Source organism: Calypte anna, chromosome 15 (assembly GCF_003957555.1).
Source record: "Calypte anna isolate BGI_N300 chromosome 15, bCalAnn1_v1.p, whole genome shotgun sequence".
Lineage (NCBI taxonomy): Eukaryota > Metazoa > Chordata > Aves > Apodiformes > Trochilidae > Calypte > Calypte anna.
This window is the reverse complement of record NC_044261.1, coordinates 4,936,294-4,960,380: the sequence shown is the minus strand read 5'-3', so window position 1 is coordinate 4,960,380 and position 24,087 is coordinate 4,936,294. Positions and strand designations below refer to the sequence as shown.

The following is a 24,087-nucleotide window of genomic DNA, read 5'->3' as shown; positions in this document are numbered from 1 at the left end:
GTGAGGGTAACAGGTTAAGCAGGAGAATCCTGGGTCCAATTCTGAGCTTTGCTGTCCAAAGAACACGTTGACAAGACCTTTAGGTGAGTTCAGTGAGGGCCAGCAAGATGGTGAAGTGCCTGTCCTTTGTGAGGCACTGGGAATGGAGCTCCTTCAGCCTGGAGAAGGGAAGACTTCTGAGGAATCTGATAGCAGCCTGCTATTACTTAAAAGGAGGTTATCAAGAAGATGGAGCCAGGCTCTTTACAGTGGTACATGGCAGGAGTCAAGGGATGTTAAATTGAAACAAGATTTGAATTGATGCTAGGGAAAACTTCAATTGTAAAGGTAGTCAAGAGTGGAACAGACCACCAGGGAGGTTGTGCAGCCTCTATCCTCAGAGTTTTTTACAACCTGATTAGATAAAACCCTGAGCAACCTGTTGGGACGTCATAGCTGATCCTGCTTTGAGCAGGAGATTAATCTGGAGATCTCGGGGTCTCCACCCATGTGAACTTTCCTGTGGACCCTTCCAGCTGACTGGTGCATGGGGTGAAGGGACCAAGTCACCCTCCCTGAGCAGTTTGCATCAACTGGAAGGTCTCAGTGCCATCTCTTTTCCCTCTCTCTGGTTTTGGTATCTGCTTTCAAGTCAGTGGGAGGAAAGGGCACTGGACAGAAGACACCTAAAATTGCTCTGCTGGGCAAGGATCAAGATGCAGCTAGAGAAATGGAAGTACAGTTACATGGCTTCCTTTTTTAGGCCTGGCCTGTTAAGTCTGTCCTTCAGGTTTGGTGCAGATCCTAAGTACTAAGGAGAGAAGGAGGGAACTGCAGCAGGCATTGGCAGCAAAGCTTAAACTTCTCAGACCTCTTGCTTCCCAGTGTCTTGGAGAGAATGCCTGAAAATGTGCCAGTTCCATGAAATCCTTAAATTTTGTCAATTTTGAGCAATAAATCATCCCTGCGTGCCTCCAGACTATCCATTACCTTCCCTGCTCCATGGAGATCCCTTTTTAAACCTGCTTTAATATAAAGGCACGGTTTTTAACTAGTGGTCTGCTTATGGTTGACAGTCACTTAATGTGACCTAATAAACTGGACTCCTGTCTGGCAGGCTCCCAGACACTTGGATATTGATGTCATGTTTCTGTTCTAGGCCAGACGTGCGTTGATATCAAAGACAACATTGTTGATGAAGGCTACTATTTCACTCCAAAAGGGAATGATCCCTGCTTGAGCTGCACGTGTCACAATGGTGAACCTGAAATGTGTGTGGCTGCTTTGTGTGAGAGGCCCCAGGGGTGTCAGCAATATCGCAAGGACCCTAAGGAGTGCTGCAAATTTACGTGTTTAGACCCAGGTAAGAGCTGACTGCCACAGTTCTGTCAAGAAAAATGAGCTCACTGCTCAACTTGGTTATCTTTGAGTATAACTTTGTTTGAAATCGATGCATCCTTTCAATGCCTCCACATTGCTGGGTACAGATGCCCTATGGGGAAAGATCTCAAATCACAGGAAATGAAACACTTCAGACTGTGGCTAGAAATAATTAGTTATCCTTGATGCTTCATCTGTAGAGAAGCAATAGCTTCTTTTCTATATGGAGTTTGACTCTACTGTGGATTTTTAGTAGATCATCTTGCATGGTTCCTTCGTCCTGTCTAGTTGTCATAAAAATAAAAGACTTTTCTCTTGAGCACTAATTAAGCATCTTTTTCTGGATGTGAGCATTTATGTGCGTGGAAGTTTGCATGCAGGGATTATGTGGGAAGCAAAGTTTATAAATTATATAGAGTTTCAGTAATAATCAGGACACTCAACCTTGCTTACTCAATTTGGCATCTCAGTGCAGCTTCTTGTTTTGGATCAACAAAGTCTTCAGTTGACTCTGAGTGAACTGTCAGTCACCATTTAGGAATGTGTATTTTGAGGGCTTATTTTTCTGCAAGGAGACTTGTGAAAACAAATTTATCATACTTGGAATTTACTGTGAGGGTGGTCAAATACTGAAGCAGATTGCTCGTGGAGCCTCCATCTGTGAGGATATTCAGCCTGTGATTGGACTCTGTCCTCAGCAGCCTGCTCCAGCTGACACTGCCTGAGCAGGAGTTAAACTGGATAATCTCAGGTTGTCCCTTCCAGCCTCAGCTGTCTGCAGTACTGTTATTTCTTGGTATTTTGAAAGAACCTGAACTTAAGTGTGAACTTCTGTTCTGAACTCCCATGGAAAATGCAGAAGGTCAGCTCGTCTCATCAGGGGCTTTTGCATCAGTCTGTTACAAAGAATTGGTGCTTATTGGCTTCCAGATTTTTCAGGCTGTCATCTTTGTTTTAACTCCAGAAGTTAATCATTGAAGGCCATGGGCTCCTCCTTACTGTCATTCACATTTGTTCTGAGGGTTAAGCACAACATGTTCACAGCTGGTGTTGCAGGTTGGTTGGTGAAAGTGTGGGGAAGAAGCAGGAGTCTTCCTCCCACTCTTATCAGCAGAGTGAAGACTTTGTCTTCCCTTTTTTTATCTTCAGAAACAGTGTCAGTAAAGCATCATCCAGCAGACAGGATAAGATGACCTGGGATAACCTCATGCTGTGTTCTTTAATCCTTGCTTATTGGTTTGGGTCTTGACTATTTCATGAATACTGATTTGAAGAGTGTATTTTACCACATCCTTTCTGATCTTTAAGCCCTTTCTGTGCTGATGCTAAATAAGACTCTTTCATTATATACTTGCCTGAAGTGCTCTGGTTTTTTTTAGTAACTTAGTTTTTGGGAGACAAATCATCAAGCAGTTATCAAACCTTTGTAACGAACTGACTTCAGCTAGTGGTAAACACTGCAGTTTTAAAATTTAGCATTTCAGTTTTCCTTCTGTGTGTTTATCAAAGACTATTCCAGATAGCAAAATTAATGAATTACTTTTTTTAACCAGCATGTATTTATCTTTGTTCAGTTCTTTCATGTAACTTTCCTAAGGTCTGTTGCAAAGGAAAGAAAACAGTTTACTAGTCAACAGTAAGTAAATTAACCACCCAAGGAGAGATTGGGGGGAAATAAATCCTGCTGTTGGGTTGGCAGGTAATCAGCTCTCACAGTGTGAGTGGGTGAGCAGTGATTACAAGTGGGTAACGAATATTACTCAAGGACTTGGTAGTAGGGAATTTGTCAGTGGTAGGAGTAAGCTGAGCAATCACAGCTTGAAAGATGCTTTCCCTCATTAGCTGAAGATAAATAGCAGAGAAAGATCTTTCATGTCCTAGTGTTGAAACTGAGGTAGTCTGTCTATTGCTGCTCCATGATGTGATATAAAACAATTTTTCTATGTGGCTCTGGTTAAGCAGACATGAAACTCCTATTTGCAAAAAGATAACAGAAGATACTTTGAAACAGCTGATAGTGCAGAAGCTTTTCTAGTGATCAAACTGGTGCAGTTACAGGGTTTTACTAAGGTGTTGTGTGTAAAACAGCCTTCTGGAATAATCAAGTTGCATTTATGTGGGCACAAAATTTCTATGATGACTTATCTTGTTCTGTACAAGGCCAGTCTTTGTCTTTTTGTTTATCTAGCACTTTGCTTGACAATAATTTATCCAGCCAAACAGGTTGAACATTAGGAGCTCTCACAGGATGGGAGCAGTGTGATTAGAGGCCCCAGATGCCCCAGAAAGTCCAAGAATTGCAAGTAGCTGGCTTAAAAATAATATGTGGGAGTCAGGCTTTCTGCCTACAAGATTGCCTCATGCTTGCCTGCCTGTGTATTTTACTTAAGTCACTTTTGTAAAGGCAGTTATTAGCACTAATTTGTGATGTTCATGAAGTCAGCTTTGCCATTAAATGGAGGAGGAACAGCAGCAGGCCTGTGGTGTTCAGGAGAGTCTTGGTTGGTAGGTGTGTGACTGCATGGGTTTAAGCTCTGACAGTAAGAATTGCTAAAAGGTTTGACAGCACAGAGGCTTTTGTGCTGCACAGCCAGATTTGAGAGGGTGTAATGTTGAAGCTCAATGTATAGTGCACTATTAAATGAATTTCTGGTTGCCAAGAATGTGTTAGGTGATAAATACCAGCCTGTTAGCCATGTCCTTTAACAGTGTAAAAATTAAGTGGATTTTTCTGCTACTAGCATTTGTAGCAAGTCACTACTTTTTGTGACTTTTAGCTTTCTTTTGTAAGGAATCTTTGATACAGCTTGAGCTGCTGTGAGTGAAAGGGCAAGTATTGAGTGTGCTCTTGCAGCTGTGGTGGGTGTGGGAAGGCAGAGGTGGGCAGGATCTGGCTGGTGACTCTAGAAGTGGCACTGCTGTGGGTGAGCAGGGAGGTTCATACCTGGCAGTACTTGTGTCCTGCAGTAGTAGGTGACCAGGCTGTGCAGCCACTTCATCTGTTTCTTATCTACACCTAACCAGGGTGTGTTTCTAATTCAAAGCTCTCTAGCAGGAAATTGATCCAAGTAACACAGCAAAGTAATTTCAGTGATTTTTTTTCTTTCTGTGGAGTATCTGTAAGGGCATGTGCTGCTTAGGTATAACCATCTGTGATTAGCTTATTTGTGAAAAATTAATACCTCTCATGTCTGACACTGGTAGAACAGTGATAATTTGCTCACAACAGCCTTTCAAGTGAGGATCTGGGTAGCAGTGATATAGAGCTATCCAAGTCCTAAGCTCCTGAATCTGTTTCATGTTCTGCCACTTGATTCTGTGTGGTTCTATGAAAAGATTTAATTTCTGTTTAGTGTAATCTCTTCAGTTCCTGAAAGATGATTACCATGTTGATTCACCTTTCAAAAGTATTTTTAGTTCCTATCACTTGATGGTGTTAACTGGTGTCCCAATGACATATGAAATTTAGATTATCTCATCTTAGTGATAATGACAATGTTTAGAGATTTTGTTGTTGTAAATGTAAAAGTAAAGATGCCCAGAAGTCATGTGGAAATAGTGTGGCAGTGTGATTCTTCTCAGACCTCTTATAGCTTCCAGGCCTGCTCTCCTCTCTAGTGTAACATCATCAGCTATGTCAAATAGGCATGGGGATGTGCCAGATTCCTGTTAACCTTTTCATCTTCCCTTGTTTAGAAGTCTTTAAATTTTTGTCTATTTTGCTGATTAAGATAGTTTTAGAAAGGCTTAGATCTTCATGCAATAAATAAATCACTTGATAATTCATAATTTTCTTATGTTTTTGAAATATGGAGAAGTGTTACACCAGGCTAATCCATCTCCACTCCGCACTTACCTCTCCGTTATTGACAGAAGAACATGAAGAAAAATGAGTCTTGGACAAAAAAAGTAACAGGCTTCTTTTCTGTATTCCCTGTAACAGATGGCAACAGTTTGTTTGACTCCATGGCTGGTGGGATGCGTCTGATTGTCAGCTGCATTTCCTCCTTCCTCATCCTCTCCCTCCTGCTCTTCATGGTCCATCGGCTGCGCCAGAGGCGGAGAGAGCGCATCGAGTCCTTGATAGGGGCAAACTGTGAGTAGCCATGGTCTGAGCAGTGTGTGTGCTTCAGGAGAAAGAAATCTGTGGAAAACATCCGTGGAAGTCTGGTTGGATTCTGTTCAGTACTGCACCATGATGTAGCTCTGCACTGGCTGCTTGAGCTGGTTGTGATCTGTATAAGTTTTAGTTCTCTGAACCACTTCACATTCAAAGAAAAACACTTTATCTACACTTACCACGTGCCTCGTGGTTATTATTGACAGATGGATGTAGGTAAAGGTGAAAAATGTCATGGTCTTGCTAGACTGTGCCTGTGTGGGTGTCTCAGTGAGTTCTTCAGACTTGAACTGTTTTAGCCAGTAACATAAAAATAATTTATTTTGGTCCAAATCTGAAATATCTTCTTTGTGTCAATGATCTTAGTTTGAAGAGGTTAGATTCAGATTTAGATGTGATGCAGGCTGGGAGCAGGTGGGCCTGGGTATTGTTGTGTAACTGCACTGTGTTGACCTGTATAGGTTATACAGACTTTTTTAGGTCTCCAGGAGACATGAGTTCCTTGGGTGTGAAAAGTGGAAAAAGGTGTTGAGCTCTGCCTTAAATTGAGGAAGAAAACATGGGATAAATTCACTTACTACTTTTTTTCTTCTCTTGCAATAGTGCACCACTTTAACTTGGGCCGCAGGATGCCTGGTTTTGATTATGGTCCTGATGGTTTTGGAACTGGCCTTACTCCACTGCATCTCTCTGATGATGGGGAAGGTGGAGCATTTCATTTCCATGATCCACCTCCACCCTATACTGCTTACAAGTATCCAGATATTCAACACCCAGATGACCCACCTCCTCCTTATGAGGCTTCTGTCAATCCAGACAGCATCCTTTGTTCCACTCCAGGTATGCAGGCAATAATTTCTTTTATCTCTCTCTTTTGATTTTAGGTAGAGGTTAAATTTTAGGTATTTTAAAACTGTAATCATGTCTTTTAGTGACTGTGATGGGAAAATACATTTCATGGTATAATAATCTATTTCTGCAATGGAAAATCTTTTGTTAAAATATATCATTAAGCATGTTTTTGTCTCAAGGGTTCTTTGAATCCCTGTGCTGCAAACAGTTTAATTGTTAGGCCTCACCTATTTTCAAGCCTTACCTTGGATGGGTTACCTGGTTACCTGCTTTCCACTATGCTGGTACCTTTTCTAGTCTTTCAGAGAGAGTTCTGTAGAGATTGGTATTAAAGTAAAACAAATGTTGAGTATAAGATGTTTTGAATAAAGTATATCAAGCATCTTCTCTCCTCCCCACTTTTCCCACCCACACCCCCCAGAAATTGACCAAAAATACCACTTTCTAATGATTCACCCAGTGCTCTTCAGTTTTGCAGCTGTGATATTCATGTTCTGTAGAAGCCATTTCAGAGTTTGTAGCAGTCTATCTCACAAGATAAGTGAGCCTGATTAGTGCAACTACCTTATTTATATATTGAAGTTTTATTTTTGCTATGCGATTTTCCTCTTTTGCAGTGTTTTCTCTTTGGGCATTAATGCAAACCCAGGAAAAACTCAGAGCTTCCAGAAATACAGAGAGTGAATCTATTTGGGAGTGTGAAACGATACACTTCACGTTCTGATTCTGCTTGTTTTCTGTCCTTTGCAGATGGAGTTCTTTCTCAGACTGTGCAAAGCAGTCCTCCATCACTAGGAAACTGTGATGTATCCCCACATCTTACAGAGGGATCACTTCCTCCCTCAGTTGGTCCTTCCCCAGTGGAGCTGGAAGACTCTGCTGATAGCAGCACCTTTCTTGTCCCTCCTGACACAGGACTGAATGAGAACACCCCGGCAGAAACTCTGACAGGCACCCGTCACAGCCACTGTTCCCTCAATACCATTGTATAAAGGAGTCAAAAAACAACTGCCGGTCAGAAATAGTTTTAGCAACTGTTTGCACAGACAAACACTAAAATCCGTGGTTTGAACTTCAGAAGGAATCTCTCCACTTTGTTTTTTGAACACTGCTTTTATGTTCTAGGTTAGGATCGTGCCTCTCGTTTTTTTGGCTGTCATTACTCATTCACTAATCGGTTCGTCCTGTAAATATGGATTGTATAACTGCTTTTTTTTTTTTCCATTGGCCATGGAAAAGATTGCAGAGAATTCCTTTGACTTCCAAGGAGGTGAAAAGTATGAGTAGTTTGTTTTGGGTTTTTTTGGTTGGTTGGTTGTTTTGTTTTTTTTTGTCTTAACCTGAGAGGAAACAAAATCTACATCAGAAAAAAGCTGCTTGGATTTGACTGGATGCCACTGGACCCAGGGAAGAGACGATGGCAGAGTGTGAGCAGTCACCATTCAACCAATTGCTTTCTCTCTTGCTTCAGTGCTGTGCTTGGAAAAGGCAGAGAAGATGGAACTGAAGGGAAAGGGGCTGGGGCCTGTTCTACAGAGCAGGAACACTGGGGAGTTAAAACACATGCCACCAAGTAAGAGTTAACACTGTATAAAACATTTGCCTGTTTTGATCTGCCTTGCTGTTTCAGAGCACCCTAGGGACTGGAGGAGGAATCATTTACACAATTTGTGGCAACTGGGTACTAAGAGAATGAGAATTTGCAATTACAATTATTTGTTGTTGGTAGCTGCAAAATTTTGTATTGTCAGGTAAACGTCTGACCCATTAAGAAAACTGGGTCTGCAAAATACTCATGTCCCTTTGGTAGAATCTTCACAAGTGTTGGGTAGCTATAATCCCATAAGGAAGACAGAGGTTGTTTTGATTTGGGTTTTTTTGGGGGGGGAGTCTAATTCCTTTACAATGAACAGTTGTACAATACTGGCCTGGATAAAAGACCATTATTTCTGGTTTTCTTATCCTATGCTATATTTAGTGACTGTGCTCACTTCCCTCCATTTTACTTCTTTACAGTCTTACAAATACATTTTAAAACAGTGATTGACATGCACTATATATGATGTTTCATTCTAATTGGACACTTGTTTCTTATCTGAGTCCTATAAATTGCCAACCCAATTCTAGGGATTTCTCCTGTGCCCTCAAACCATTTATCCAGGTCCAGTGAGGGGTTATAACAAGGTTAGTGTACTTCAATCAATAAAAATGCAGTTTGCTTCAGTCTGATACGTCATCCTAAATTTCCCCCTCAGACTGAACTCTTTGCAATAAGTTAATTTACAGATGGCAAAACGATTAATTCAGTCCCTCACTAAACCCAAAGTCATGCACTGTTGGTTTTGATAATGAGTGCAAAATAATCTTTGCAGGTGATTTAAATTTAAGTTTGGGTTTCGGTGTACAAATAATTTACTTTTCCCCCCCACCCTCTTCTCCTTGACTTATGGTAGCAGTTGGCAGATGAGCAAAATTACAAGGAATTTGTAAAGAGTGCCTCTCATGAGTATTCTCCTGTTACCTTATGAAGGGCACAAGCCTAGAGGGACAGGAAGCAAATGCTGCATGGGGGTGTGTACATGATTTATTTTTCTAGTAACGATGAGAAATCATGCTGTATGACAAATCCTGGCCCACTGTTGTGGTTTCCCAGTGCAGCTGACTCTTTCCCCATTTAATGCTGCTACGTTCTATTCTGTGTTCTGCCTGTAGGCTTATACTGTACTTGGGGATTGGTCTTGACAATTCAACTCCTTTTGCACAGAAAACTGTGAGTTTTGTTACTGTGCTCATATCTGGTGTCTTGACACTCAGACACCTGCTAGCAATCTTCAATCCATGGGAGAGCATGAATCAGAGTCCTGGGCTGTGCTGCTGGCACAGGGGTGGGAGGCAGCACTGTTGGGAAGCCTCTGCCTGGAGCTGTGCCCCACCCCTCCTGCATCCTGCTCTCTGCTTTGTCTGCCTCTAACAGCAGTGGTGTGAAGAGAGAGGAGCAGTTCTCCACCCTGTGGGATCTCTTGTCGTCTCCTCTTGAGTTCAGGTCCTGGTAATGAAGTAGATGGGTAGCAGTAGTCAGAACCATGCATACAAATCACTGAGCATTTCTGAAGTATGAAAATAAAGCGGGTTTTGTGCATTTTTGTGCACATCCATACGTTTTATACATTGTATGTACTGATTTTTCTTTAGTTTTATAGGTATGAATGCGTGTGTGTGTGTGTGGGTGTGTTTCTGGGTGGTGAGAGTATATATATATCTATACATACATACTGTAGATGGTAACCTTTGTGCTGAGTCCAGCTAGGTGAAGCTAAGCATTGGGATATAAACTAGGCTCTTAGGGTTAATACTTCTCTCAAGCTGGCTACACTCTGTTGTAGGACAGACTGTGATAGTGTACACTTAAGTAGGATGCAGAGTCTATGCTACTACAATCTGTTCCTGAAAAATATTTTGTTAGCAGTGCAGAATAGAATACTTCCAATTTCTTTTGAAGCCAGATGGAATATTTGTTCCTTGTAGTATCTTAGCGCAATAACAAAAAGCCATTTGGCTTGGTTTAGTCTCTGAAGCTGTGTTTGTGGCTGAGGTGAACAGATACCTTACCTCACTCTTTGTAATGTTGTGGGAATCTGTTCGGTGTTTTTTTGTTTGGTTTTGGTTTTGTTTGTTTTTTTTTAATTTTACTTTTGAATTAAAAAATAAGCTCTGTTACAACTGGCAACTTTATGATGGCTCCAGGTTGTAGCTATTCCAAATGGAGGCTTCTTTGTAGAAGCCTCACTGTGATAGTTTCCCCGTTGCTTCTGAGCCTTTCCCACTTCTGTATTGGCACAGAGAGTGCTATTTTCTCTCTTTCCTGCTATCCTTCTTCATCTTAACTGTAAACAAGGGAAATCTTGCCTTGAACAGAGCAGCTCACTAAGTATAGTTCATTTACCTCTCAGTGAGCTTCTAATTTGGCAATAAATTTGTCATTTTTTTCCCTTTTTAATGTAGCTTTTACGTTGAGTGCTTTCTCTTGAAGTGAGAGCCTTTGTAGCAGAAAACATCACAACTAACTCAGACTTCTGGACCAACTGGGGAAGAGTTTTCTTGACAACAGTTGACTCCTCAGCAAACCTTCCTTGCCCTTGGCAAGGTGACTGATAAGCAGTTTGTCCTGAGCAGCAATTACAGAGGGTTGATGCTTCCCTGAGGAAGACCTTTCTGGTTTGATTGCCATTAGGTTGATGAGATCTTCAGAGTTGCTTTGTGCATTTATTTTTTTTGTTGCTGTTTTGGGGTTTTTTTCTTCCCCCACCACCATTCACTTCTCTGGATGTTTTTCCTAACTTTACTGATGCATCCCAAATGTCCTTCCAGACCCAGCAGAGGAGGTAGAATTACCACATAATTCCCAGCAGCACACATGAGCTCTTGGGATGTTGTTGCCCACAGTAGCTGTAAAGTAACATCACTCAGTTCTGTGCAGGGCTTGCACCTCCTCCCCTTGTGGCCTGGGAAAAAAACTGCTCCTCAGATCCCCCATCCTTATGAAGTACTGTGGTGCCATATTTAGGTCTTTGCTGTTCCTACAAGAACAGCCCTAGATGCTCACTTCTGTTGGTGTTACCAGTGATACTTGTACACAGCCTCACAGAGCCTCTTGATATTTTACTGGGTGAGTTGTAGGGTGTTGTGATGTCAGAAGGACAGTGGGTTTCAGTCTGTGCTAGAAGATCAGAACTGTCATTCAGATCTACAAAGAGCTTGTCTGCATTATGTTCAGTCGTGTCTAGTTTTGAGCCTCAGACTATTCTTTTACCCATTCATGGCAGGACAGTGATCTAGAAGAAGAATGAAGTAGGTGAAAAATTGTTTCTGAAAGGTTAGTCTGACAGTCAGCCTCCACAGATGTCACAGGGTGATAGCTGCCTGTTCAAATGTCTCTTGAGTTCCACTTGGGAAGACAATGTTTTTGTCACCAGTAATTACTGTTCTTTTCCCATCTATTGTTCAATGAATTTGAAACTATTTTTAAAGATGTTTTTATCTTTCAGATAGGGATTTTCAGTGGCAAAGCACTGAAGTTTTAATGCTGCCACACAATTCATAATGCATGTTTCTCTTCAGTTGCTGAAATGTCTTTTTTCCTCCCTATCCTAAGGAGCACACAACATACAGAAATGTCTTAAGTTTCCCTCGAAAGCTGGGAGCTGGACCTTAAAACTAGAACAGGTTAGTGTAGAGGAGGCAGATCAAAATTCATACGTTTTGCTTCTGACGTTCCCCATTTCCAAATGAAATACAGGTTTCTTTGGAAATGGAGGCTTTCAGCAGTCAAGATCTGCTTCCCCCAACAAGAGCCTGCATTACCTGCCTGCTACGGTACGACATAGCTTTAATTTTCCAGTATTGTGCACCTTGAATGTTGAGTGGGCTGGAGCTGATGCCAGTGGAGATGCTGCGTGCGTCGCTGTGCTGCGCCCTGCCCTGAGCTTTGGGCTGGCCTGGGAGGCTGTGAGAGAGAATGAGACACTGCTTTTTACCTTCTCTTGGAAAATAACGTAGCCCACGCTGCATTTGCAGGCTTCTCCTGTGTAGTTGGTTTGTGACTGGACTTAACTGTGGCATTGTATAAAAGATTTTGATATTCTGTGAAATACCATGTAGAATTTAAATTTGATACTATAATAATTCAGTCCCTGTGACACTGTTTCTTTGTTTTAACTTCTTCCTTTGGGGTTGGCACTAATCTTTTTTTTTTTTTTCTTTTTTTTTTTTCCTCAAGATGCTGTGAGAAACATTTCATCCAAATGCCAAATAAACTGTGTTCTGTAAGAGATATGGCCTCTTCCAATGTCTCCTGATTTCTGCATCCATGTGGTTCCTCGGTGTTGCAAAGGAAGGTCTTGTTAAATCACTCTTCTGAGCTGTGATCTTGCAAAAAGATCAATAGACACATTTAACTTCAAGCAGGGAGGCTGCCAAAGTCCCTTTGTGTGCCAAGTCCAGTGGAATTTACTCATATTAGTGTAATTTTAAGAAAGCCTCAGGTATACACTCAAGAAGGTGAAGTGCAGCCTGCTCCTGCTGCCCTCTCCAAACCTGTGAGGAAGATGCCAAGCCTCAGAGCTGAAGGTGCAGGGGGTTGTGTTGGATAGGAGGGGGATGTTCTCAACCCCCAACTCCTGCCATAGGGTGTCAAGGCTCTGAGGAACCAGCTGGGCTGCTCTGAGTGGTGCTGTGGAGTCAAAGGAGGAGGATGTTTGCATGATGTGCTGCCTCCACACACCCTGTAGGCAGTGAGGAACCTGCTGGAAAAGCCTAAGGAGAGGTTCAGCTGTCCTGGTCTCTTCGGTTATTCCAAATTTCAAGCTCTAAACTTTTCATCAAATTGCTAAAGGAAGGTTTTGGGTACAACCCTTCCCTCATGTGTGTTTTATACCTTATGTGTGCTACAGGGGCAGGGAGGGGAGGGCCCTGGGGTGGGCTGGCAGGAGAAGCCTTGGTTGAGAGCTGTGTTTTGAGACAATTGCCTTGCAGGGAGATGTGCAGCAAATGGTTTTTCTGCTCAAACCAGTCCCTGCTGTTCATGTTGCTTGAGATTGCAATTCCCTTTGGAGCTGTGGGGACACCAGCTGAGCTGGGGTGTGCAGTGGGAGTGGTAGTTCTGCTGCCCTGTCCCTTTTGCCTGCAGTGAGCATGATGGTGATGCTGCCTCTCTTGAGGGAACCTGTAGCTCTAAATTATTTAACAAAACTGGCTGACAGGGAATATTCCCCTAAAAGAACTTGCTGTATAAATGAGTCTCTTTAAGCAGTTGTGCTGGTTTAGCAGGGCAGGCTTGCAGCTGGAGCTTGTGGGAGATGGGATGGAGCAGTACCAACTGCTACCCCTACCCCTTCCAGAGCAGTTTGGGCAGCAAGTGTGGGAGCTGCTAAGCCCTTGTGTCCTTGTCACTGTTCTGGTGACAGCTCCGTGGGTGGCCTGTGGTACAGGTGCTGGAATCAGATTTTCCAGAGGCATGCAGAGTCAAATCTGCTTTACCTGGGGGGAGGAAGTAGTTAAGGAATTAAGAATTGTTCTGATGCCAGCCTGCCAGGAGAGGGGCTTGGTTTGGGTGCAAGTGAAGAATTTTTGCTCCTTTTTGCAGGGTCTGGTCCTGCCCCTGGTGATGCCTGCCCAAGCTCTGGCCTGGGAGCTCAGGTCCTGGAAACATTCACTGTTTTTTCATGAGCTGCTGGGCTCACAGTGCTTGCTGTGCATGCTGTGGAAGGAGTCCCCACAGCAGTGCTGGGCTGTCCCCATGCCCTGCTGGTGCCCACAGGATATGTTCATTGCTGAAACCATCCAGTCTGGTGTCATCGTCACCGGGTGTGCCATGGAAGGCCCCACTCTTCCTTTCCTGTGCCCACAGAGAGCAGCTGCCCCCCCTCCATCACTGCTGGACCTGACCCAGCACTGCATCCAGAGCTTCATCCCTGCTCCAGGCAGGAAACTGTGGCTCAGCTGAGGGTGAGGGGTCACAGCCCTTCCTGCTCTGGTGGTCCCAGGGGGGACAGGAGTCTGCCTGATGTCACAAGTGCTTGGGGGGGCTGAGGCTCTCACACTGCAAGGCCCTGTGCGGGTGCAACTTGTCCCCTCCTCTTGTCCTCTCATCACCTGGCGACAGGGGTGATGCTGTGGCTGCAGGGAGCAGGCACAGCCACCTCTCTGGGAGCTCACCATCACTCCCTGGGGACACGCAGTGGTTTGTGTCCCTGCATCTCGTGCCGGGGAAGGGGGAGAGGCTGTTGGCATTGATGCTCGGATGCTATGGCAGGGACATTGCCGAGCAGCCTCTGCTCTAAGCTCTCACCAGCTTAAAATGCCTTTCCCCGGGAGGGGAACCATCAGCTGTGCCCCGCGGGGCGTGTCCCGGGTGCTCAGCGCTGGGAGAGCTCCGGGGCCGTGTGGGTGCGGATCGGATGCATGTGGGGACCGTGTGCTGGCAGTGACCCCGGAGTGCCAGGCGTGGGGTGACCGGGCTGGCCGGGCGGGGGGAGATGTCGCTGACGGGATGAAGGGAGGGGCTGTGCATCTGCCTCCCACAGTGCAGCCTTTGTGCCAGCGCCGGCCGCGCTCCCTGCCCCGCTCCCGGCTTTCTCCATGGGCCAGTGTCAGCTTATTATAGAGTTAAACGCTTTAATGGAAAACCAGAAGTGGCTGGAGTATTTATTCCCCTTGAACTTCACCCCCCCCACTGCACTTGCTTCTCTCGATGCCCCCAAGCCTTTGTGCACCCGTCCCTGGGTGATGTGAACCACTCTGGCAGCTCAAGTTCTTGTCTTGTCACTGTCCCCCGTCAGCCCAGGTCCCCGAGGCCGGTCTCCCCGGCAGCAGCAGCACAGGATTTACCCCCGGGAGGAGTTCTTGGCAGCTCTCTGTGTGCTGGTGCATTGCTGGCTGATGGCACACGTGGCGGGGGTTCCCGGGGAGGTGGCACCGTGCCCATGTCTGATCGATGGCTGCAGCTTAAGTAACTATTTTTATTTTTCAGCGGTATTTCTTCTCCAATCGTGGCTCTTGAGCGTGGTGCTGTGAGTACCCGTGTCTGCGGGGACCCGGGCTGCTTCGTGGCTCCGTGGCAACAGGAGGATGGACGCGGTGCCTCCTCATGAGGACAGTGCAGAGCTGCAGGAGGGGCTGCGAGCTCCCCACCACCGCGGCACCGGCAAGTACTGAGCGGCTCTTTCAAGGTTTGATCTGGTTCCTATAGAAACTGGAGGTTGCTCCTGCCTGGTGCTGGTGCCAGCAGCTGATGGTGCACCCTGGGCAGCTGGGGACAGGCAGTAGAAGGGTATGGCACATACTGCTGGGTTTCCACGTGCCTTGGGGTTCCGTTTGCTTCCTTTTGCTTCTCCTGCCCCTCGGTGGGGCTATGCTGAGCCCCACTGTGGGGCTGCATCCCACTCCAGCTGTGCAGGGCTCTCCAGACCCTGCAGGACCTCAGGCTGGATGTGCTGCTCCTTGCCCTGGCAGGGCCCTTTGTGTGACAAGGGACTTGTTCCCTGCTGTGTGCCCAGTCGTGTTTCTGCACAGTGCTGCTGGTGCTCCCAGCCATGGGTCCACTGCAGTGACACCTCTGCTCCGGCTCTCCTTGGCAAAAATCACCTCCGGAGAATCCTGAAAAGCTCAGAGGATGTCCTGGGGGGCACCATCTGCCCTCATGGAAGACCCAGGGGGCAATAGCTGAGCCATGGTGGGTCCCATAGCCTCCCAAGCTGTCCTGCTGTGGGTGGCAGAGGTGCTTGTGCCACTTGGTGGGCTCATTCCTTCAAGGAGTCTCCCCCCAGTGCTGGAGGAGCATCTCTCCCTCCGAGCAGCCATTGGTGGCAGATCTGGTGAGCCCCTCTCCCTCTCTTGCCTGTGCTTTGCCGCGTGCTCCGGAAGGATGATCGCAGCCCTCTGCAAACTACCTCATCCCCGGGGCAGGGGCCAAGTGTCAGCCATGGCACGGGTCCAGAGCAGCTCAGGGAGCCCTGTGCTGCCACCCTGCACTGCCACCCTCCTCTGTGTTCCTCACCATTGCCCAAATGTGAGGCTCAGCAGGGCCCATGCACCTGCCTGGGGCTGGCTCTGCCCAGGGGGACAAAGGTGCCCCAGAGAGCCCCCATGAAGGACAAGCTCTAGCAGGTGCATTGTCCCCTTGCAGCACATGGCAGCCAAGTGGCTCTGCTGAGCCAGACCCCTTCCCTGCCAAGGCAGCAGCAGGAATCTTCTCCCCACTGCCCTCACGCTGCTGCCGGGTTTGTTCATCCTGGCAGTGTCTCGGCAGCACTCCCGGCCAGGGTCAAGTGCTGGCAAGAGGCCCTGTGGGCTGGGTCCCATGGCCTCCTTTCTACTGCTGCCTGAGGAGGGCAGGGATATTTTAGGAGAATGTGACAACACCACGCTCCTGTGTTTTCACCCCCTTTTCCTACCTGCCTGCTGCAGGAGCAAAGCTCTGCAGCTCCTGTGGGACCTGCCTGGTTGGGTGCAATGGGGACAGCATGTGCTGCCTCTGTGTTGAGGGGATGAACATCCCTGTCCCCTGGCACAGGATGGCTGTGTTGGGGTCCTGTGATGCCCAGGTGGGTGCTGAGGTTCATGCCCCAGTGCTGCCTCGCTTCCCTGCCCCGGTGCTGTGTGGCTGTGAGAGCCTGAGCTGCTGCAGCACAACGTGGCCTCATGTTGGCTGAAGGGGACAGGGCCAAATCCTGCCCCACAGTGTGCTGCTCCTCAGGCTGAGGGACCTCCCAGAGTGTAGCTGCAGAGGCCACTTGAGCCTGTGGCCTGCAGTTGGCTAAAGCACTGTGGGCACCCATTGGTCTTTGCCCAGGAGAGGGGCTGCATGCCCCCTGTTTCCAGGGATGAGCTGGGTTTGGCTGTGGGTCCACAGGGTGTTTGCCTGGGGATGGACTCTGTGCCCCCTTTTTGCAGGGATGTGCTGGATTCAACTGTGGGTCCCCATGGCCTGCCCTGCCTCAGGTCCCCAGTGAGAGCTGCTGCTGACGGGGGGATCACCAAAGCAGTGAAAAAGGCAAAAGCTGTCCTAGGGCATGTACCTGCAAGAAGTGGGGAGGGGAGGGGGCAGAACTGGTGCCCTCCACCCCTTCTGCCCACCAGCAGCCCCCCTGAGCCCTTGGCACCGTGCAGGGAGTGAGATGGGACACAGGGGTAATGCTGCCAACACCCTGCTTTGGGTGTTGGGGAGCAGGGGGAACTCCACCCCATTGGAGTGGGGCAGGCCAGGGAGCATGCTGCACCCCCAGCCTTTGCCAGCCCCTGCCCTGAACCTGCTGCCTGTCGCTGGGCTGGCATCCCGGGCAGGGGCCTGGCAAGGCGCGGAGGGGCTGGCTGGGGGCCGGGCTGCTCCCCCGCTCCCTCCTAGCAGCCGAGGAGTTAAAAACTCAGCCCTGGTGATGAATATTTAACAGCAGCGCACAGGCTGGAGCGGAGGATTTCTCCGGGCTGCCTGGGCGCTGGCAGCGCTGCCGCCCGCCCGGGCGCACTGCGGAGGGGGACGGGGCGTCCTGGGGGACCGCTGCTCGCTGCTGCCCCTCCCCAATACCGCCATGGGTGCCCAGGGGCTGGGGATAACTTTTTTGACTTTGCCTCTCGTCGTGCGAGCAGCCGCGGGAGGTGAGATGCGCTGCCTGCCCGTCCCCCTGCCAGGGCGCCTGGGGTGGCCGGAGGGGTCCCCGCGGTGGGGAGGGGATGGGGGGCGGCGGGGTGAGGGCTGGGCGGGCCTGTGCCAGCCCCGCTTGTTCTCTTCCCTTTCCCCCTGCGCTGGGCACAGCAGCACCAAGGGGTTGGGGGGCACCTGGTCCAGCCCAGGGACCGTCTTCTGTCCTCCCCACTGGAGGGTGTCCCAGCTGTGCCACCGGGCTCTGGGAGGTCTCAGCCCATCCTGGAAAGAGGTGTCTGGGCTGGGGTCCCCTCGGAGTGCGTGGGTGGGTATTTGGGTCTTGGGCTTCAGCCCATCTGCATCACAGGGAAACACCAATGAGGATGAAACCTGTGAGCAACCCTGTACTGCTGTCATGGGGCCGAGGTGCTGGGGGGCTCACCTGGAGCTCACCTTCTTTTGGGCCAGGCTGGTGTCAGCGAATGCTGCTCTGGCTCCTGCTGGAGGAAGCTTGAGGTCAAGTGAGAGCAGCTGGGTCCCTGGGCAAGGAGAAAAGCCTGAGGAACCCTCCAAGTCCTGCACTGTCCCACTCCTGGCTCTCCCTTGGAGCTTGTGGCTCCTGCACTGCCCTAGCATGGATTTGGATGTGGTGCTGCAGGCTGGGGCACAGGTGGAGGCAGGCAGGGCAGCCTCTATCTTGCTAGTCCAAGTGGCTGGCACAGGAGTGTGGCTTGGCTCACCTGCAGCTGGCCCGCTGGCACAGCTCCTCAGCTATTGCAGGCACCACTTGTGTAGGCTGCCCTGGGCACACTTGCTCTGTGCCTCCTGTCAGGAGTTGGATGGGGAGCTGAGGAGGGAAGGAGTGCAATTTGCAGCTCCCATTGCAGAGCTGATGGCCCTGGGCAGATGTGCAGGCAGGAGGAGCTGGGCTCCCACTTCCTGGGCATCCCCTCAGCATCCCCATGTCTGCTGCACCAGCAGCCGGCACCGAGCACCCAGTCCCTGCAGCTGCCCCGGGCACAAGCAGACAAACTGTGGGAGCTGGGCAGCTCTGGTTGAGATGGCCCTAAATGACAGTGAGTTATGGGCCTGCAGTGTGGGTGCAGGCTGCCCACCAGCACTCCTTGCCTGCTGCAGCCCCCAGCAACCAAACCACCTTCTGCTGCCAGCCCACCCATGGCCAGTGACAGGAGACCTGGGAGGAAGGCTGCAGCAGCCCCCACTTCAGCTCTCCACTCACCCAGAGATGCAGGGGGGGATGGGAGAGGGGTCTGGTGTGGGGCAAGGAGCTGCCTTGGCTCCCCAGGATGGGTAAGGGCGGATGGCTCTGCAGTGTCTGGGGAAGGGGCTCTGCATGCAGTGATGTTTGGCCGCCTTGGAGCAGAGCAATGCTGAGGGAGGTTTCCCTGCTGAGCGTCCGGGGGAGGTAGGGAGGGTGTGAACACGTGGAAACACCAGTGCCAAAAATAACTGGGGTGAGCACATGCGCTGGTAGGACCCCAGGCTGTGATGAGAGGTGCCCATGATATTGGGGGTCCGTGTATGGCTGGGGTTGGGGAGGGGGTGCATGTCCCCATCCCCTGCCCTGAGCTCTCCTCTCTCCCACAGGACAGTGGTGTTATGACTCGCAGGATCCCCAGTGTGGTGAGTGGTGCCATGTGTGGGGTGAAGTGTCGGGGCTGTGTGGGGCTCAGCCAAGGGCATCCTGGGCAGCACCAGTGGGGAGTGTGGCTTGGGAAAGGGGGGATTGATCTGGTCACAGCCAGGTGGTAATGAACAGTCAGAGAACCTTCATGGTCAGGTGTGCTGGCTTAGAGGCTGGAGATGAGCATCTGAGAGGCTTTTCCCTGGACATCAGTCTGCTCCAGGTGCTCCCAGGGCAGCCCTGGGCTCTTTTGCCTAAAATTTGAATCCCAGATTTAAAATATGCCATTAGCAACCCCAGCACAGGCAGTGGGGGGACCATGGAGGGTGGAGGGATGGCTGGTTGGGATAGGCAGCAAGCTCTGCCTCACCTGAGCTGGAAAGGGAGTCATGGCTGGGGGCACTATGTCTCAAAGCATGTAAATAGTTTGTAAAAGGTTAATTAGGGAGCAACGAGCATTTAATCAGTCAGTTACAGACCAATTGTTTTATAGCCCTCGGGTGTGGGTGCCCCATGCTCAGCCACCATGGTACAAGTGCATGGCCCTGGCTGGTGGGTGCCTGGGCTCTGGTCACCCCTGCCCCACCACTCTTGGCATCTCTGCAGTTTGACCTCCTGAGGCCAGGGGCAGTTTGGGCAGGGGAGCTGGGCTGGTGGGAACCAGCTGCATGGAGTGAGTTGTGTGCCTGCAGCAAGGCCACTGGGAATGGTCCCTTAATGAAAGGACTACAGGTAATTTGTGGGACAAATGCTCTGGGGAGCCAGCAGGGCAGCAGCATGGCCAGACTGGAGCTCCTGGGGTTTCCGGGCAAAAAGGTGCCTGGAGTAATGAGAGGAGAAGGGAAAGAGGCAGGACTGAGCATGGGGAGCACGATGAGGGGGAGTGTGTGACTGGTTTTGTCTGATCAAGAGGAAGGTAGGTAAAGGCAAGAGCTGGGCCATGGGGGTGCTCCACAGATGCTGCCGTGGTGACTCCCCATCTGGGGAGCTGCCACTGGGCATGGTGTGGTCACACTGGACTCTGGATCTGTCTCAGGACAAGTTGTGTGGCCAGGATGTGCTGTCACCTGCCACAGCTGGACAAGATCAGCATAGGTAGGCTAAACTGTGGTGAAACTCAAATCAAGTGTTCTGTGAATGGGCCTTAAGACCTCCATCCTCCTTCTCAGCAGCTCCTGTCTGTCCATCCCTCGCAGGAGCTGGATGGGTACTTTACTCCCTCTACATAGAGCAGCCCCCTGCCCAGCCCCAGCCCTGGGGCCATGAGGGGATGGTGGCCAGGACAGCCCCCAGGAGGGGAGGTTTTCTTGTAGGGATTGGCAGAAGCATCCTGCCCTTCACCAACAGTAGTGTGGAGGGACAGATGCTGCTGCCTGGCTAAATATAGCCCCTGTGCCCATGAGGAAATCCTGCTGAATTATGGATGAGGCTGCAAGAAGCCCCTGCTCATCCACAGGGAGGAAGGTTGGATGGGCAAGAGGGCAGTTTCCACAGGATGCAGGCGAGCATGGCAGGGCTGGCAGTGACCATAGGGCTGTCTGGGGACACTGACACTGACACCCTTGGCCTCCTGTCCCCCCTGGGGGGCAGCAGTGGCTCGGTGTCTGCCCGTGGTGCCCCTGCTCCTCCTTTGCAGGGCCCAGCCACTGGAAGGAGCTGAAAGCCACCTGTGGTGGCAACAAGCAGTCCCCTGTCAACATCGACAGACGCCGGCTGCATCGGGACAGTGGCCTCGGGGACATCCTCTTCGAGGGCTATGACCAGGCCCCCCCGGGCAAGTGGAGACTGACAAATGATGGGCACACAGGTGCGTGCTGCAGCTGGGCACCTTCCCCTCCTCTGGCTCCCTAGGCACCATCCCAGCCAGGATTTGTCTCCACAGAGTCCACTCCTGGATGGTCCCTGCTCTAGAGCCACAGGGTCTCGGGGGGCTCTGGCTCTGTGGGTTTGTGTTGGCTCTGGGGTGAAGTGAAGTGTGGGGAGGATGAGCCCAGGTGTGCCAGGGCTGTCCTCTACCTTTACTCCCACTCTGACCCCCCTCCTTACCCTGTTCTGCTGCTCTTGCAGTGATGCTGAGCCTGGCAAGTGAGTTGGCCTCCGAGCACATCACCATCAGCGGCGGGGGCCTCCCTGGCAGGTACCGTGCTTTGCAGCTCCACTTCCACTGGGGAAGCCTGGCTGGGAATGGCTCTGAGCACACCATCGATGGGCACCAGCTCCCTATGGAGGTAGGCAAGAAAAAGCACTCATCCTGCTCTCTGGGTTGTCCAAGTCCTTGATGTGACAGGAGGGTTCAATGCTGGTGCCTCCCAAGGCGTGACGGGGCCTGGTGATGCTGCACACGTGGATTTGGCTGTGCTGCCCATCACCACAGCTGCCCCATCAGAGGCTCTTGGGGAGTTTGGGGGCTCTGTGCCCCACTGGGACCACACACTGAGTCAGTGAATGGGAACAAGAGCCGGCAGGAGTGTGCTCTGCCCAGCATGTTGGGATCCTTCTGGGTGAAAGAGGCTCAGTGCCTCTAAAGTACTGATCATCTGCTAGAGGAGACCTGAATTTAACTATTGTATCTGGTGGTCTCCCCAGGAACACTGGCCCCCTTTCCCCACCCACCCCCTCAAAGGGTGCTGGCTTCATTGGGGTGCTTTGATCCAAGCACCCATGGGACTGGGGTGGCCTTTCAGGGGGGTGTTTGGCTCAGTGTCCAGCTGCCCCAGGCTGGATGGGGAGGTCTGTGTGTGAGTGTCCTACAGCTGGGAAGGTTTGCTGGGGGTGGTTGCCCACACTTGTCCCCTCCATTCTTTCCCCAGCTGCACATTGTCCACATCAATGTCAAGTACCGGACGCTGGCAGAGGCCAAGGGACATCCCAACGGGCTGGCCGTCCTTGGCTTCTTCTTCCAGGTGGGTCTGTGGGGGCTCATGCTGCTGCTGGGAGGGGACCCCGGTAACAGGCTGGAGGAGCATTGTTCTGACCCCCTAAGGGAGGGAGAAGGGGCAGGAAGGGTGGGTCAAGGTCAGGAGGTGCTGGGGCACCTCAGTGCTGAAAGGTGCTATGACTCCCCCACCAGCTTTCTGCAGCCATACTGGCTGGACCCCACACATCTCCAGAGCTGCTTTGCCCTGTGGGGTGACCTGGTCCTGCCCTGCCCAAGCTGCTTGCTCTCCACCTCTGCAGGTCTCTGAAACCCCCAACACCAACTACAACACCATAGTGGCAGGGCTGAGGAACATCTCCCGTGCTGGTGAGTCACCTCCTTGTCTGGACAGGGGCTGGAAGGCTCGAGTGGGTGGGTGGGACCTGCCAGCCCCTGAAGGGGAACTGATAGGGGTGGCTCTGCTGTCCCTTCCTTGTCCTCTGCTGAGTACCTATGTCCTGCCCACCAGGGGACTCTGTGGATTTGGCCTCTACCTTCCGCCTGAGCACTCTGCTGCCACACACCAACCAGCTCTCTGGGTACTATCGCTACCAGGGCTCCCTCACCACCCCTGACTGCAGTGAAGTTGTCATCTGGACCATCTTCGAGGAGCCAGTGGAGATTGGCCAGGAGCAGGTACCAGCATGCACAGCCCCATGCTCTGGCACCTGAAGGGCTCCATCCCCTCCTCTGGGCTCCCCCTCTCCTTGACCTTCCTGACCCCTAAGCAAGAGCACAGGGAAAGTCATCTCTATAATAATGCTCCTGGCAATTAATTAATTTTATGAGGGTTAAGCAGCGGAGCAGTGGCTACCTGCCAGAGGTGAAAAATCCTGTTCATAGCCCTCTCCTGCCCAGCCCCAGTATTCAGAAAGTGAAGTAGGAGCAAATGCATTGGAGCCCAGCAGAGGCTCCAAGGAGGTGGGTGGGTGGATGGATGGATGAAGTTCTCCTCTGCTGCCCAAGCATCTGAATAGACATATTTCCTTGAGAGTGCCATGACCCAGGTGTTCTTTAAGTGCTCAGCAGAGGCAGTAAAACATAGTTAGCTCCTTTAAAACTCAGGAGCTGATCCTTGCAAGGCCATGGTCCATGTATGTCTCCTCCAGGTCTGGTTTCAGGAGAGCAGTGAGGGGTGGTGGGAGGACACCCGCTGGCATGGGGCTGTGCCACAGGTCCTGTGCCATTGGCTACGGGGCAGCACAACAAGGTGTCACAGAGTGGGCAGGGGCTGGGGCTGCCTGGCAAAGTGGCTGCCAACCCACCGCTGCCTCTCCCCTGTACAGCTGCAGGCGTTTGTCACCACCCTCCACTTCCCAGCCATGGGCCCCACGCTCCTAAAAATGACCAACAACTTCCGCCCGCCGCAGCCCCTCCACACCCGCAAGGTCTTCTCCTCCAGAGCAGCCACGGCCAGCGCTGGGTCACCCTGTGGGGGACGCTGCCAGCTACCCTCCCCTCTGCTCCTGATGGTCCTGCTCAGCTCCTTCTCACCCACCCTGTAGGGTCTTTCACTGGTCTCTGCAAGAGCATCCCTCTGCTGCAATGGTGATGGGGCTGCAACACATCTGGTTCATGGGTAAATGGGGAAAAAATAATAAGAACAAAAAAAGCATGTCGAGACCTTGGCTGGGTGTAGATTTTGCAAACCTGAATCTCTGCAGAGGGGAATCCCTGCAATCCCAGAGGCTCACTGCAATGCCCTGGTAGCCAGGCAGTGGGAAGCCAGCTGGAGGGGATTCTGGAAGGGCTGGAATAAAGCCAAGGTCCTCACTGCTGCCTGTTGGTCGCTGCCTCTTTGGGTCTGTGTCCCTTTGGTGTTGCTGGGACAGGGGTGTGGGGTTAGTTGGAAGGGAGCTGGGGGACAATGTCTGGGTGGCACTTGGGGATACAGGCTCTGCTCATGGCTGTGCAGGTGGGTATGAGCCTCCCCCTCCTCCCCTGTGCAATAAATTCCCAGCACCAGATTCTGGTGCTGCATGTGCCTTAGGGTACTTGCAGTCCCTGTGGCTTTCCCCAGGGATGGGGCAGGCTGAGGGCCATGTGGCTGTCCCTGG

General features: G+C 50.4%; 2 protein-coding genes across 11 annotated transcripts in view; both read left to right on the top strand.

Moving 5' to 3' along the window:
• Nucleotides 1–12,159, top strand: part of DGCR2 (DiGeorge syndrome critical region gene 2) — a 44,125-nt gene extending 31,966 nt beyond the window's left edge. For 4 of the 6 annotated variants that reach the window (XM_030460370.1, XM_030460369.1, XM_030460368.1 and 1 more), the window contains exons 7-10: nucleotides 1,139–1,342; nucleotides 5,303–5,455; nucleotides 6,083–6,319; nucleotides 7,082–12,159. In XM_030460370.1, coding sequence (XP_030316230.1) covers nucleotides 1,139–1,342; nucleotides 5,303–5,455; nucleotides 6,083–6,319; nucleotides 7,082–7,323 — 836 coding nt within the window. In that variant the 3' untranslated portion in view covers nucleotides 7,324–12,159. The remainder of the gene's footprint in view (nucleotides 1–1,138; nucleotides 1,343–5,302; nucleotides 5,456–6,082; nucleotides 6,320–7,081) is intronic. The other 2 variants (XR_003988210.1, XR_003988211.1) reach the window with 2 other exon arrangements.
• A 4,184-nt stretch (nucleotides 12,160–16,343) lies between these two features.
• Nucleotides 16,344–23,804, top strand: LOC103536644 (carbonic anhydrase 15). Of its 5 annotated transcripts, none has more exons than XM_030460560.1 (8): nucleotides 16,344–16,431; nucleotides 19,077–19,112; nucleotides 20,704–20,920; nucleotides 21,181–21,341; nucleotides 21,924–22,016; nucleotides 22,291–22,357; nucleotides 22,500–22,666; nucleotides 23,317–23,779. In XM_030460560.1, the coding sequence occupies exons 1-8, from the start codon at nucleotides 16,351–16,353 to the stop codon at nucleotides 23,533–23,535; spliced, it is 1,041 nt and encodes a 346-aa protein (XP_030316420.1). In that variant the 5' UTR covers nucleotides 16,344–16,350; the 3' UTR covers nucleotides 23,536–23,779. The 5 variants fall into 5 exon arrangements, with proteins under 5 accessions (XP_030316420.1, XP_030316421.1, XP_030316422.1 ...); XM_030460561.1 differs by having other exon boundaries at nucleotides 16,345–16,431; nucleotides 20,707–20,920; XM_030460562.1 differs by lacking the exon at nucleotides 16,344–16,431 and adding an exon at nucleotides 17,267–17,482 and having other exon boundaries at nucleotides 20,750–20,920; nucleotides 23,317–23,804.
• Nucleotides 23,805–24,087: the final 283 nt, after the last annotated feature.